Source organism: Carassius carassius, chromosome 36, assembly GCF_963082965.1.
Source record: "Carassius carassius chromosome 36, fCarCar2.1, whole genome shotgun sequence".
Taxonomy (NCBI): Eukaryota; Metazoa; Chordata; class Actinopteri; order Cypriniformes; family Cyprinidae; genus Carassius; species Carassius carassius.
The window spans coordinates 25807022-25820901 of NC_081790.1; the positions used below are offsets into that span (position 1 = coordinate 25807022).

General features: G+C 36.4%; 1 protein-coding gene across 1 annotated transcript in view; it reads left to right on the forward strand.

Annotated features, from left to right (window-relative positions):
- The first annotated feature begins 5608 nt into the window (after positions 1-5608).
- Positions 5609-13880, forward strand: part of LOC132117488 (DNA repair protein RAD50-like) — a 61942-nt gene continuing 53670 nt past the window's right edge. The window contains exons 1-6 of the mRNA XM_059526805.1: positions 5609-5752; positions 5947-6030; positions 6779-6930; positions 8503-8688; positions 9633-9837; positions 10062-10190. Coding sequence (XP_059382788.1) covers positions 5624-5752; positions 5947-6030; positions 6779-6930; positions 8503-8688; positions 9633-9837; positions 10062-10190 — 885 coding nt within the window. The 5' untranslated portion in view covers positions 5609-5623. The remainder of the gene's footprint in view (positions 5753-5946; positions 6031-6778; positions 6931-8502; positions 8689-9632; positions 9838-10061; positions 10191-13880) is intronic.

Consider the following 13880-nt stretch of genomic DNA (forward strand, 5'->3'; position numbering starts at 1 on the left):
TTATTAGGGGAGGTGTCACGGTCTTGCCATGTTTTTATTTAGTTTTGGTTTTCTTTTTGCTTGTCATCTGAGGATGTCGGTTTATGATTGGGAAAACCTGTCTGCAGATATTTAAATGTCTGTTTGCTAACTAGCAAGTCGTTACTATCTGTCGTTTTGTTCTTGCTCTTGCAGGAAAGGGCACAGGTAGCAGGTGTCCTTGGTTTGGAACTTCAACACCCCCAGATCCTATCCAGAGCTATTTTTCTTCATTTTGTGGTCATGGGTCTGATCATCGGCATTTGAATGTTTATTCTATCTGCCTGGTTATGTCTTCGCCTTGAGGTTTATATTAAAATATATTTTTGCAAAGTATTTTTTTTGTGATCGGCCTTGTTTTTTTTGTGCAGTTCTGAGCTTGACTGTAACACACGGTTGATGGAAATTATAATTATTCAGGTGGACCTGCAGTGCTGGCAGAAATTTAATCCAGGTCACTGACATCTCCTCTCATCTCCTGAACTCACCAAGGTTCTGGTCTTTGATCCCTAGCTAGTATGTAACACCTCATGCAGAACGTTCCTGGCCACTGATGTGAGACATGAACAAGATATTCTGCTCTATGCAAAACGGACGACTGGAATGGAATACTACTGTACTGTCAAAGCCCCTTTAGGGCAAGCCAGTCTGCTCGGTGGCCATATTCATAACACCCCCAGGCAACTATTTCCAGCCTGGGAAGTACAGCCTGAAAGAGGAAAGACTAAAAAGAATAAAGAATAAATTGTATAAACTGTGCTTCTTTGGCTCAAATCATACAAATAATGGTACAAGAGATGACTGGTTCATTGACTGTTCTTTAACTAAGGCAGGATTTCAACTAAATGTTGTGATGCCTCTTTCAAAACTTTATTGTCTTTTAAGGTGAGACTACGGACATTAGATTTACTATTATTATATCCCCCAATTCATCCATATGGACATGTGGACTCCCTGTTGGATCCATCTGATACTGCACTGGGCATGCATTATTCATACACTGTGCACAATATAGGCACATACTGTACATATGGCATAAAACTTCATGACTGTATACCATTCTGAACATAACTTACTTGCAATAAAATATAGGGGCTGAATTATTGATTTTTAGAGATAATTATTATAAAATAATTATAAAATAATTAAGGTTGTAAATGAGATCACAGAGGAAAAAAAAACTTTAGCCTATTTAGCGATTTTATTGTATAGAGCGGAAAAAAAATGCCAGACTCTCTCCACCTCCATGAACATCATGGCTCAATGTGTTACATGCATTTTTTATATATGAATGTACACTATTATTCAAAAGTTTGGGGCCTGTAAGAATAATACTTATATTCTGCAAGAACACATTAATCAAGTGACAGCAACAGTATGCATAAAAAGGCATTTATAATGTTACAAAATAATTCCATTTCGAAAACATCAAAATTTATCATGAAAAAAAAATGAAAAAATATTATTAGGCAGCATACAGGTATCTGTTTTAAATATTGACAAATATTGATACTGTTTTACGTTTTTGACCACAAGATTAGTATATTCTGAAGGATCATGTGACACTGAAAATGGGAGTAATAATGCTGAAAATTCAGCTTTGATTCAGAGGAATAAACTGCATTAAATATTAAAATAGAAAACAGAAAACTGAATATTTCATAATATTACTTTTTTGCTGTATTTTTGTTTTAAAAAGTTTGTGGTGAGCACAAATGTAATACGTTTTATTCATACTAATAACTGTAATGCTTGCTTTTCAGTAGATATAAAAACTTACTCGAAGATGACTAAGATGACTAAAAATCAACTGGATTTTTAATCGCATGCCCGGATGCCTTCTTTACTCTCTCTTTTTTTTTTGATTTCAGACACAGCCAATGTCTCCACATGTAGAGTCAGAGCAGGGAAAGATAACATCTGTCTTAGCTGAAGCTTGTTAAATCGGTGCTAGAGCTGCCTCCTCTCTCGCTGTCTCTCTTTTGTGTAACAGAGCTGTGTAGTGTCTGCTAGAAACCATCCTATTCCCCACAGATTCAGCTGATTTGCTTCCCAACCCACCTCAAAATAACTTCCTGCCCACGAACCACACTTCACATGACTGCACTTTTGTTTCAGGATCCTGAGAAGGAACTATATGCGTGTGGGTTGCCGGGCTACATGTACTTTACGCCTTTATAAATTTTGTACATCGCATATACTTGTACCATATGCAGTAGCTCCCTGTTGTTTTTAATGATTACCAAATATTATACTTATGAGAAACCATGCTGACACACTGATGAATGTTGAATGGAACTGTGACCGTGTTTTCAGTTTTCACAATGTATTTCCTCTGCATCTATCTGCAACTTTTTTTTCCCCTTTCAATGCACAGTGGGTGCCAAAATTATTAGAACATTAGCATTTTCACAAGCTAAAAATTGTTTTATGTCAGTTAGTTCTTTCTTTTGCTGTAGTGTGTCAATAGAAAATATCAGTATATATTTCCAAACATTTATTTTCCCATTAATTGTAACAATCCAGTGAGATTTTTGTTTGCACAAGGAGTCTGACAGCAGCCAGTGCTCCACATAGAGACGTGTCAGCGGAGACCAGGACTACTAGATGAGCCCCAGTGAAGACCTCGTCGCCTAAACAGCAATCAGGACAAGACCACGGGAACCTCAGGCTTGCTTAATTTGGGACACTTAATTTCCAGTGATATGCGTCTTGATTGCACAGATACTAATTAAACTGAACTGAGCTGGACGATGACATCACTGAATTCAATGATGAACTGCCTTTAACTGAAAATTGAGAGTTTACTATTGTCCTTTTGCATTATTGACACACTTGTTTCCTATTTGATACTGATACTTTGTTAAAAGCACTATATAAATAAAGGTGACTTTACTTTAAGAAACCTATATAAACTGTGTTAAAAAAAAACGGATAGGAAACAGGACAGGAAGCAGAAAATAACAAATGTTAATTTGTGCTGCTCTTAAGATATAATCACTTAACTACTTCATAATCCAATCATGCTCAACTGCATTTCATTCATAACTATCTGTTCTCCCACAGTGTGTTAAAATGAAGTGGCAGCCCATAGAAGCTTGACACGGCCCTCTACTGCAAACTATACTAACAGTAAGTTATCGAAACAAATACAGTGCATTGAAAGCACAACAAAAAGAAAGCTTTCCAAGTCATGGTCACTCATTATTATTTATTGCAATATTGAGAAACAAAGCTTTTATCAATATTCGATCTTGTCCTTTTAGGCCATTTATAAAATTATTAGATACTTAAACAGTTAATGTAAGAAATTCGACAGAAGTCAAAGTGAATTCAACAAAAATCAAAAGTCACTGCTGGTTATGCATTTGGACATCCAATCCTGGAAAAATGTGAAACATCGACGAATGAACATCAACTCTTGATTAATCCTCAAATTAAACTTGTGAACCATGACTTTGTCTTTTAGACAGTGTTCTCCAATCTTGCAAAGAAAAAAAAAATCCATAAAAATTCACATACCTGAGTATAAATTGGGCCAGCTTCCAAAACACATATGAGAGAAATCACTTACCGAATCCTGAAGGAGAAATCTGATATTGTGCTGTAACAGTCTAAGTGCTGTGCGTGGTTCTGCAGCAGCGTCTTGATCAGTGATTTCTGCTGAAACTAATGTCTTCAGAAGCTCTTGAGCAATGAACTCTTTACAGCGGCACATCTGAAGAAAACAGGCCAAGTCTTGCTCAGCTATGTGTCATCTCAAACACACAGATCTCATATTTTCCCCAAAACTCACCTCCAAGCTTTCAATATGCACATTCGGTACGTATATCTCGTTTATATTCTTTAAAAGATACAGAAAATAATGATTATTGTAAATGTAGAAATAAGGAATGTTTATAAAGCATTGTGCTTACAAATGTGAAGAGATGTGCATAATCCATGAGGTCTTGAAGATGATAAAGTGCCTCACGTATAGCGTCATCCCCCTTACCCATGTGCTGCAATGCTAGAAAGAAAAAACAGCACATTTTAATTGTCAATATTACTGTCAAATTATAAATATGATGAAAATCAGGAAGAAAAAAATACATTAAAATTTTTTTTTTTTTTAATTTCATTTAAAAATAGTTCAAAGGCTTTAGTGTCTCTTCTTTTAAACGATAAGTGGGACTTGATCATCTCTGTTTTATATAAAATCTAAGTACCTAGTTGGTCCTTACATTTATTAAACAGCAGCACCAAGTGGATAGGTGTGGTATAACAACGACAATACATTTTAAATAGGAAAATTTGCCCGACAAATTATGCTGATGTTAATATAAACAACAGAATATGTGATTTTGAAAAGATATATTTGACATAAAAATATATTTTGTCGTTTTGAGAAATCACCTGATATCAAACATTACTCCACAGACCACATATAACAAAAACCTGCGTCAAACTTTTCTCCTGCTCAACATTGTCAGGAATAAGGTAAAACAATTTAGTTTCTGGTTTGGACTACTTACAGATAAGAAACAGCATGAGAAGGAAGGTTGTGCAGATCTGAGCGATTGTGTGAGGAGCTTTGCACCTGGAGACTTTTAAATAACCTTTTCACACATGCGTCATGTTTTTCAGTGCCATATTTACAAACCAAACTTTGGTAGCATTAATGTTTAATATATTGAACTGACAAGGCGGTTCCCTCGGGAGAGTTTCATCTCATGACACGAGCATTTGATGTGTTTTTTAAGCTAAACGTGAGCTGCTAATAATTCACCATATTCGTTCTGAAAGCAATCACAGTTCACAAATACTGAGCTTATATTGGCTATGTTCAAAACAGCTGCTACTTCGTCAAATCCTGTTTTAATGTGGGCAATAATAAGAGTAATACTACAATTTGTATATTAAATTAAAATTAAATTCCAGTTGTGTGGTCGTTGCTGGAGCTTCGGGGGAAATAAGTGAATATCATTATTTTGCAATATTATGTAATTATAAATATATTTATTGGTATTTCAAGTGTTCGTTATTAAATGAAAATGATCACTGCATTTTGGGATTTGTAGTTTATTGGTGTTTCATCTGACGGTGAGTTGAATGCGGAAACACGTCACTGCGCCGACGCGGGAAACACACGCGTGCGTGGAGTCAAAACAAACCCAAGAGAGTGAACTTCTCGTGTGAGTTAATTTTATAAAATGCATTGCCATTTTATTGCCCTGTTAATGTTTTTGCATTTTTTGATACCTATAAGCTACAACTAAATATTGTAGAAACTTAATTTTCTGTAAAGTTGCTTTGCACCGATTTGCATCGCAAAAAGCGCTAATGTTATACAAATTAACTTGAATTGAACTGAATATTTTCTAGCCCAGCTGCATTCTAGAACGACTGCATCGTCTTTATTTGAACGTATTATGAAACTACATATGCCACTGGTCCAAGTAATTTGTATTATTTGTATTTTTTGGAACTTCACATGGTTATATTCGACAATATAAATTTCTAGTAGCTGATATTTAAAAATGTATAGTTTTAATTATGTGCACTGATTTTTACAGCATTTAATTTGATATGATTTCAAGGCTACAAGTCGAAGAACTGGTCCAAAATGTCTAAGATCGAAAAGATGAGTATCCTGGGAGTAAGGAGTTTTGGAGTTGAGGATAAAGACAAACAAGTGATCACCTTCTTCAGCCCTCTGACGGTCCTTGTGGGACCTAACGGAGCTGGAAAAACGGTTTGTATATTGTCAATAAAATGGATATATTATGCTTAAGTTTCACATAGCCAGCATGAAACCTTATGATGACTAAATATTTTATTAAACACATTTTAAAATAACATTTATATTTAAGGTTTTCCTACCAATAACTACATATAATAATAATTTTACATAAATAATAATGAACTATATATTTTTATGACTTGCAGACCATCATTGAATGCCTCAAGTACATCACTTCAGGAGACTTTCCACCAGGAAGTAAAGGAAGTACATTCGTCCATGATCCCAAAGTAGGTCTTTGACAGGAGAAATGGAAGTAAAAAAAACTGCCAATCTGCATGTCTTACGGCCCTTTCCCACCAAGAATGATAACTATGAGCATCTACACCAATGCACAATATAGATCTGTTTATTTTAAACAGTCACTTTAAATGCTAGAACTCTTGAAAGCAGGAAGGGTTCTGATTGGCTGTATAACTTTGTTATTGTTCTTTGTGTGAACAAACACAAAGTCCTTTCAGGCAAGTCGTGCCACTCGGCCGCCATCTTGGCAACGCCTCCGGGCAGCTATTTCAGAATAACAAGACCAGCTCCTATCTAAATGAATAGGCAGAGAGTCAGAACTGCACTTTCACTGGTCACCGGGACATAAAAACAGCATGTATAGAAACAGCAGTGAAATATGATAAAAATCGCTGAAAAATGTTGATGACTTTGCCCCAAAATAAGGTTTAAAACGCCTTTTCCCTCACTGGTTATACCTTTACTACGCATGCGCAAGGGTTCCTCAACTGTGTGCATACGTCAGATAAACCAGACGATAGGCTTAAATGTTTCCCGGCTTGACTGTTAAAAGCAGATGATTGGCTTTCCAGCGGGAGGGGCGGGACATGTGCACACAACCGCCATCTTTGCCGTTACGGGTTTTCCTTATATAGTTGTATTGAGAATTGAGGAAGTGGCATGTCTCTTATAAACTGTCTCTGACAAACACTACCAATAACTATGTGTGTTAATGCTAATGTTGGTCTGTTGTAGGATGCCCATGAGACGGATGTACGGGCACAGATCAGACTCCAGTTTAGAGACGTGAATGGTGATCCTGTGGCTGTCCAGAGGTCTATGCAGAGCACACAGAAGGGCAAGAAAACGGAGTTCAAAACCCTTGAGGGAGTCATTACAAGATTCAAGTAGGTTTTACATGTGCCATGCTCTACTGTTTAAAAGTTTGGTGTCAAATTTTTTTCTTATTTTTTCTTATTTTTTTTAATGGTCTCTTATGTTCATGAGGCTTTGTTTATTTGATTGGAAATACTTTGATTGAAAAGCTGAATTTGCAGTAGCATTGTGGCGGTTAATCGATGTGTGACAACACCACTAATAGTGGTTTCACAATGTGGGCGGGGTGTTTCCTATTTTCCTTGCTTTTCTTCGCTTATAAAGAGCTTGTAAAAGCAGTTTGCGCATTTTGAATTCACTTTCTAATAGCGGCAATTCGTAGTAAAGCAATTGTTAATTTGAATTTTCCCTCTTTTCCTTCGCTTTTAAATAGCTTAAAAGCACCGTGCGCATTTTTCTTTCACTTTTGAATTTGTGGCAGTTCGGCGTCAATTGCTTGAATGCAACAACAAAATACAATGTCAAACTCACTTAAGCCTATTTATAAAACGTATAACTTTTATTAACAAAATTAATAAAATTATGCCATTCTGTAGGGCAGGCTATGCCTAATATAAAATAAGAAATAACTTGCATAAATTATACAAAAATGGAAATAGGCTAAGAATACTTGTATAATATATAACCAAATAAATAAGAAAAGTAGAACGTTTATTAGCCAAACGAGTAAGAAAGCATACACCTTGATGTAAAATAAAATAAAGAAAGAAACAAGTTTAAATAAAGTAAAAACCAGCAAACAATGTGGAACCTATTAAATAAGAAAGGAATGTAAAAAAAAAAAAAACCTTCCAAAATCACCTTAGATAAACAGCAAAAATAAAAAATTCAAAATACTGCCAGACACGCATTTTGTTTCTAAACTAAATCATCCGCCATCGTCTTGTCTCTCTCACCTCACTCTTCTTGTCAGTCAGCTCTCCTCACACTGTTCACTGGATAAATTAAATCTGATTTGTGATGCGACTGTCGTTCGGCACGCTGCATTGAGCAGCTGCATTTAGTTTTGATTTGTAGTGTCTGTTCTTTTACTGAACGAAATGGTTTTTATTACTAGAAAAAAATCGCACAATAAAAAAAAATGAGATCGATAATTTTTTTGGACGCAAAAATTAATTTTTTCAATTTTTATTTGAAATGTAACATGCCATGATGTGGTTAGTCTGGAGCTTAGCCTGTGGACAGCCCGAGGCAGAAAACACCCTCTCCGATGGCACAGATGTCCCGGGAATAAAGAGATAACGTCACACTAGAGTGTTGTCAGTGTTGTTTGCTTCACAATAAACATTTGTTATTTTTTTAATGATGAAAACGTTGCGCTGATTAATATTTTAGTGGAAACCATGATAGGCCTACTTTTTTTTTTTTTTTTTCATGATTTTTAATGGATTCAAAGAGAAAAAAAACAGCATTATTTGGAATATAAAAAAATTAAGATTTATTATTTTTTTCCTTTTTATATATTTTTTTACTACAACTTTTAACTCCCACTTGGGCTTTGGAATTTGTACATCATGGTCCCTGTCTTAAGGGCCACTTGTGCTTGTTTGGCATTAATATGTCTTGATCTCTCTTGTTGTCAGGCATGGAGAGAAAGTGGGCCTGAGCTCCAAGTGTGCTGAAATGGACCGTGAGATGATCTCAGCACTGGGCGTCTCCAAGGCTGTTATCAACCATGTCATCTTCTGCCACCAAGAGGAGTCCAACTGGCCTCTGAGTGAAGGAAAAGCCCTCAAGCAGAAGTTTGATGACATTTTCTCAGCCACAAGGTATGTTGATCTGGACAACAGGTTTCTCCCTGAGGCTTCTGTCGCTCAGTCATATGTGACCCTGAACCACAAAACATATCATAAGTCATAATGGACAAACTTTATTAAATTGAGATTTAATCACCATCTGAAAGCTGAATAAATAAGCTATCCATTGATGAATGGTCTGTTAGGATATTTGTCTGAGATACAAATATTTGAAAATCTGGACCCTGAGGGTGCAAAAAAAATGTTATATTGAGAAAATCACCTTTAAAGTTGTCCAAATGAAGCAATGTCTATTACTATTCAAAAATTTTGTTTTGGTGTATTTATGTCAGAAAATATACCAAATATCTTCATGGAGCATGATCTTAATATCCCAGAAAAAAAATAAAATAAATAATAATAATAATAATCTGTAAATTTTTTATTCCTTATGACTTTGTGGTCCAGAGTCTACAAGTTGCATCATATTTTAGTTTTTCATTTTACATTATCTCAGACTGCTTACGTTCTCTGCTTTGTTATTTTGTCTTATCAACAATGTTTTTGTTGGAAATTTACTGTATGTGTTCTTTCTTTAATATCTCTGTGCAATAAACAGTATGTTTTGTAATTGCTTTTACACCAGGATGTGGCGCTAAATGAGTGTTTATTAATGTGTTATTGGAGAGATAGTAATTTTCCTTTTAAAATCTTTGCTTAGTTACAACTGAAACAGTGGACTTTCATTCTTTGATTCATTTGTGAAACCCACTTATTATGTCTTTTGAATTATCAATACAAACAAATTGTTGAGCAGGCTAACTGAAACTAATTATTTGTTAAAACCCCAATAAACTAAATTTGTAGTTATTCAGTTACTTTTCTGTACCATTGACTTTTCATATGTTGTCTTTTACACATATTAAGGTAGCATCACAGATAAATGCCTGAAAATAACCAAAAATCTTTGCTTGAAGGTACATTAAGGTATTGGAGACCCTGCGGACACTGAGGTTGAAACAGAGCGGCATTGTCAAAACCTGCCAGACGGAGCTCAAGTACCTGAAACAGAACAAAGATAAAGCCCAAGAGATTCGAGAGCTGCTGTCCACTAAAGAGACTCAGATGGCTTCCTCTAAAGAAAGTGTCCAACGCATCGAGAGTCAGATAGACCCACTGGAGGTGAGACACAAAGAATCTGTGACACCAACTTTTATGCTGACTCAAAAGATTAAATGCCATGGGATTTAATTGTATTTTTTTAGGTCTGTGGCAGTTCATTGTTTTGGAAAATGAATTTTTTAAATCGTATTTAATGTAGGTGATTGTAATGCAGATTAGGGTACCAGTAACAGCATATACCACAATTCCATTTTAACCAAAACACACTTTCCTCATATTTTCAGAATCGAATGTATGACATAGACAGTAGTCTCAGCAAAGTGATGAAGTTGGATAATGACATCAAAGCTTTGGATAGCAGGAAGAAACAGATGGAGGATGATAACCGGGAACTAGAAGAAAAGATGGAACAGGTAACCAAAGTAAAAAACAAACAAACAAACAAAAAAAAAACTTTTCATTGGTTATGAAAGTGTCACTACTATCAGAATTAGTCATAAATTCTAGATAATGATCATCTGAAAGCACAGGAAGTATTGTGCACAGAAAACATGCACAGGATGTTCAGTAATGGATGTTTTTGGTATACTTATGACTTTTTTTCATTTTCTGGGGAAACAAGGGGTTTGCTTTTGCAAGCTCATCTTTCTTTTCAAGTTCAGTCTCTTTCTCTCCTCAAAGATTTATTCTGTATATTTAAATTATATTAAAACAGAGATACTTATTTACTATTAGTTAATATTAACAATATCTATTGGCAGTCATGGCCTACAGGTTAGAGAGTCAGACTTGTCGCAGGTTCAAGTCTAAGTACCAGTAGGAATTGTACAGTCGTGGCCAAAAGTTTTGAGAATAACATAAATATTAGTTTTCAAAAAGTTTGCTGCTAAACTGCTTTTAGATCTTTGTTTCAGTTGTTTCTGTGATGTGCTGAAATATAATTACAAGCACTTCATACGTTTCAAAGGCTTTTATCGACAATTACATGACATGTATGCAAAGAGTCAGTATTTGCAGTGTTGGCCCTTCTTTTTCTGGACCTCTGCAATTCGACTGGGCATGCTCTCAATCAACTTCTGGGCCAAATCCTGACTGATAGCAGCCCATTCTTTCATAATCACTTCTTGGAGTTTGTCAGAATTAGTGGGTTTTTGTTTGTCCACCCGCCTCTTGAGGATTGACCACAAGTTCTCAATGGGATTAAGATCTGGGGAGTTTCCAGGCCATGGACCCAAAATTTCAACATTCTGGTCCCCGAGCAACTTGGTTATCACTTTTGCCTTATGGCACGGTGCTCCATCGTGCTGGAAAATGCATTGTTCTTCACCAAACTGTTGTTGGAAGAAGTTGCTGCTGGAAGGTGTTTTGGTACCATTCTTTATTCATGGCTGTGTTTTTGGGCAGAATTGTGAGTGAGCCCACTCCCTTGGATGTGAAGCAACCCCACACATGAATGGTGTCAGGATGCTTTACTGTTGGCATGCCACAGGACTGATGGTAGCGCTCACCTTTTCTTCTCCGGACAAGCCTTTTTCCAGATTCCCCAAACAATCGGAAAGGGGCTTCATCGGAGAATATGACTTTGCCCCAGTCCTCAGCAGTCCATTCACTATACTTTCTGCAGAAGATCAATCTGTCCCTGATGTTTTTTTGGAGAGAAGTGGCTTCTTTGCTGCCCTTCTTGACACCAGGCCATCTTCCAAAAGTCTTGGCCTCACTGTGCGTGCAGATGCGCTCACACCTGCCTGCTGCCATTCCTGAGCAAGCTCTGCACTGGTGGCACTCCGATCCCGCAGCTGAATCCTCTTTAGGAGACGATCCTGGCGCTTGCTAGACTTTCTTGGCCGCCCTGAAGCCTTCTTTAAAGAATTGAACCTCTTTCCTTGAAGTTCCTGATGATCCTATAAATTGTTGATTTAGGTGCAATCTTAGTAGCCACAATATCCTTGCCTGTGAAGCCATTTTTATGCAACGCAATGATGGCTGCACGCGTTTCTTTGCAGGTCACCATGGTTAACAATGGAAGAACAATGATTTCAAGCATCACCCTCCTTTTAACATGTCAAGTCTGCCATTCTAACCCAATCAGCCTGACATAATGATCTCCAGCCTTGTGCTCGTCAACATTCTCACCTGAGTTAACAAGACGATTACTGAAATGATCTCAGCAGGTCCTTTAATGACAGCAATGAAATGCAGTGGAAAGGTTTATTTTGGGATTAAGTTTAATTTTCATGGCAAAGAAGGACTATGCAATTCATCTGATCACTCTTCATAACATTCTGGAGTATATGCAAATTGCTATTATAAAAACTTAAACAGCAACTTTTCCAATTTCCAATATTTATGTAATTCTCAAAACTTTTGGCCACGACTGTAGATGGGGAGAGTGAATGTTAGTGCTGTGTTCATAATATAAAAACGACAATGTATCGTCACAGAGATTTGATGATACGAATATCGATACAGCTGGCCCAGTGGACATGCTTAATTTGAATACAAGAACACCTTTTTAAAATTGAGTAGAAAAGTGCAAAGTTTCTAAAAATAATGAATAGAGATTAATATGTAGGCTACAACAAGGTTTAATCTCACCGCAAAGGAACACAACCGGGGTTGCCTTATATAAAGAGACGTTATCCACAAAACATTGCGCAATACGGAAATATCTGTTCAGCGTGTTACTTATCTTTGTCAACCTGGCAACCCTGTGCACACACTCTCTTTTCATTATAAACACGCTTGCTTTCTGAAAACACCTGTTAGCTTGCAGTTAAGCGATCTCCACTTCAATATTCTATTCTCAGAACATTGTAATTCATCAAATGTTATTTACACGAGAGAGAGAGAGAGAGAGAGAGAGAGAGAGAGAGAGAGAGAGAGAGAGGAGAGGCTGTGCACATACAAATTACCTCAGTTTTGTCACATTACTCTATTAACAGTGAAGCTGTGGCTTTAATTCATTTAGAAACAATGATGTTACCAGCTCCTTGTTGAGAAAGATATTGAAGCTCTTCAGCAATTAAGCTATTTATAGTTTACAAAAATATGTGGAGCAGTGCTAAAAAGTTTGTTCCTGAATGTCTGATTGCACGCAAAGTGTGATCTGTGTGAGTGATTGAGCGTGTGTGCGCAAGATACAGAAGACAGCGCATAAGTTTAGATTAGAACTCTTTTTTTTTTACTTTTATTTGTAAAAAGTAGAGAGTGCATTAATTTGTGCAATTACATTTTTTTATATATTAATATGAGTATATTACAATATAAATTTATTAGAATGAGTAAATTATTATTAATGGGCTTAAAAACAAAATGCAAACAATCAGAATGTTGTACCTGGTGGGGAGTGCCCAATGTAAACATTAAACATATACCATTACCTGTATTGTACTGTGGTACAGTTATGGAGGCCCTTGATATTGCAGAGGTCAACTGCTTATAGTTAGCACTGGCTCTAAAGTATGCAGTGTTTCATAAACAGCTGTTTCACTAAATTCTACTGAAACAGTCATGTATCGTGATAAATATCGTATCGTGGCATCTCAATCGTGATATGTATCATATCGTGACTTTGCTGGTGATACACAGCCCTAGTGAATGTACAGCGCTCTCTTCTACCTTCAGTTCCCACGGTTGAGGTGAGGTGCCCTTGAGCAAGGCACCAAACACCCAATTGCTTGCCGGGTGCCCCACCACTCACTGCTGTGTGTATGCACTCTGTGAATGCATGGGTTAACCCATTTGTGCCCAAATTTTTCTAAATGGTTTCATGCATATAATCATGTTAATAGTGTCCTATGTGAACATGTTTTGCATTTGCATATCCTCAGGTTGTTGTTTTTTTCTTTCTTTTATTCTTCATGAAAATCATGTTTGAATGTGCGGCAACTATAGTTGCCGGTGGGCAAATTATTTTGTAATCAGCCCTTCAATGTCAAATTTTAATAGTAGGAGAGCATTTGGTACTAGCTTAAAATAACTGCTTTCAACAGATCAATCTTTATTCTTTAATTTATTGTGCATAAAAGTTGAAGAACACTCGATGCAAACCTAAAAAGGCTGCTTCTAGCTTATAATCACGTGAATATGAAAACGCAACAAAT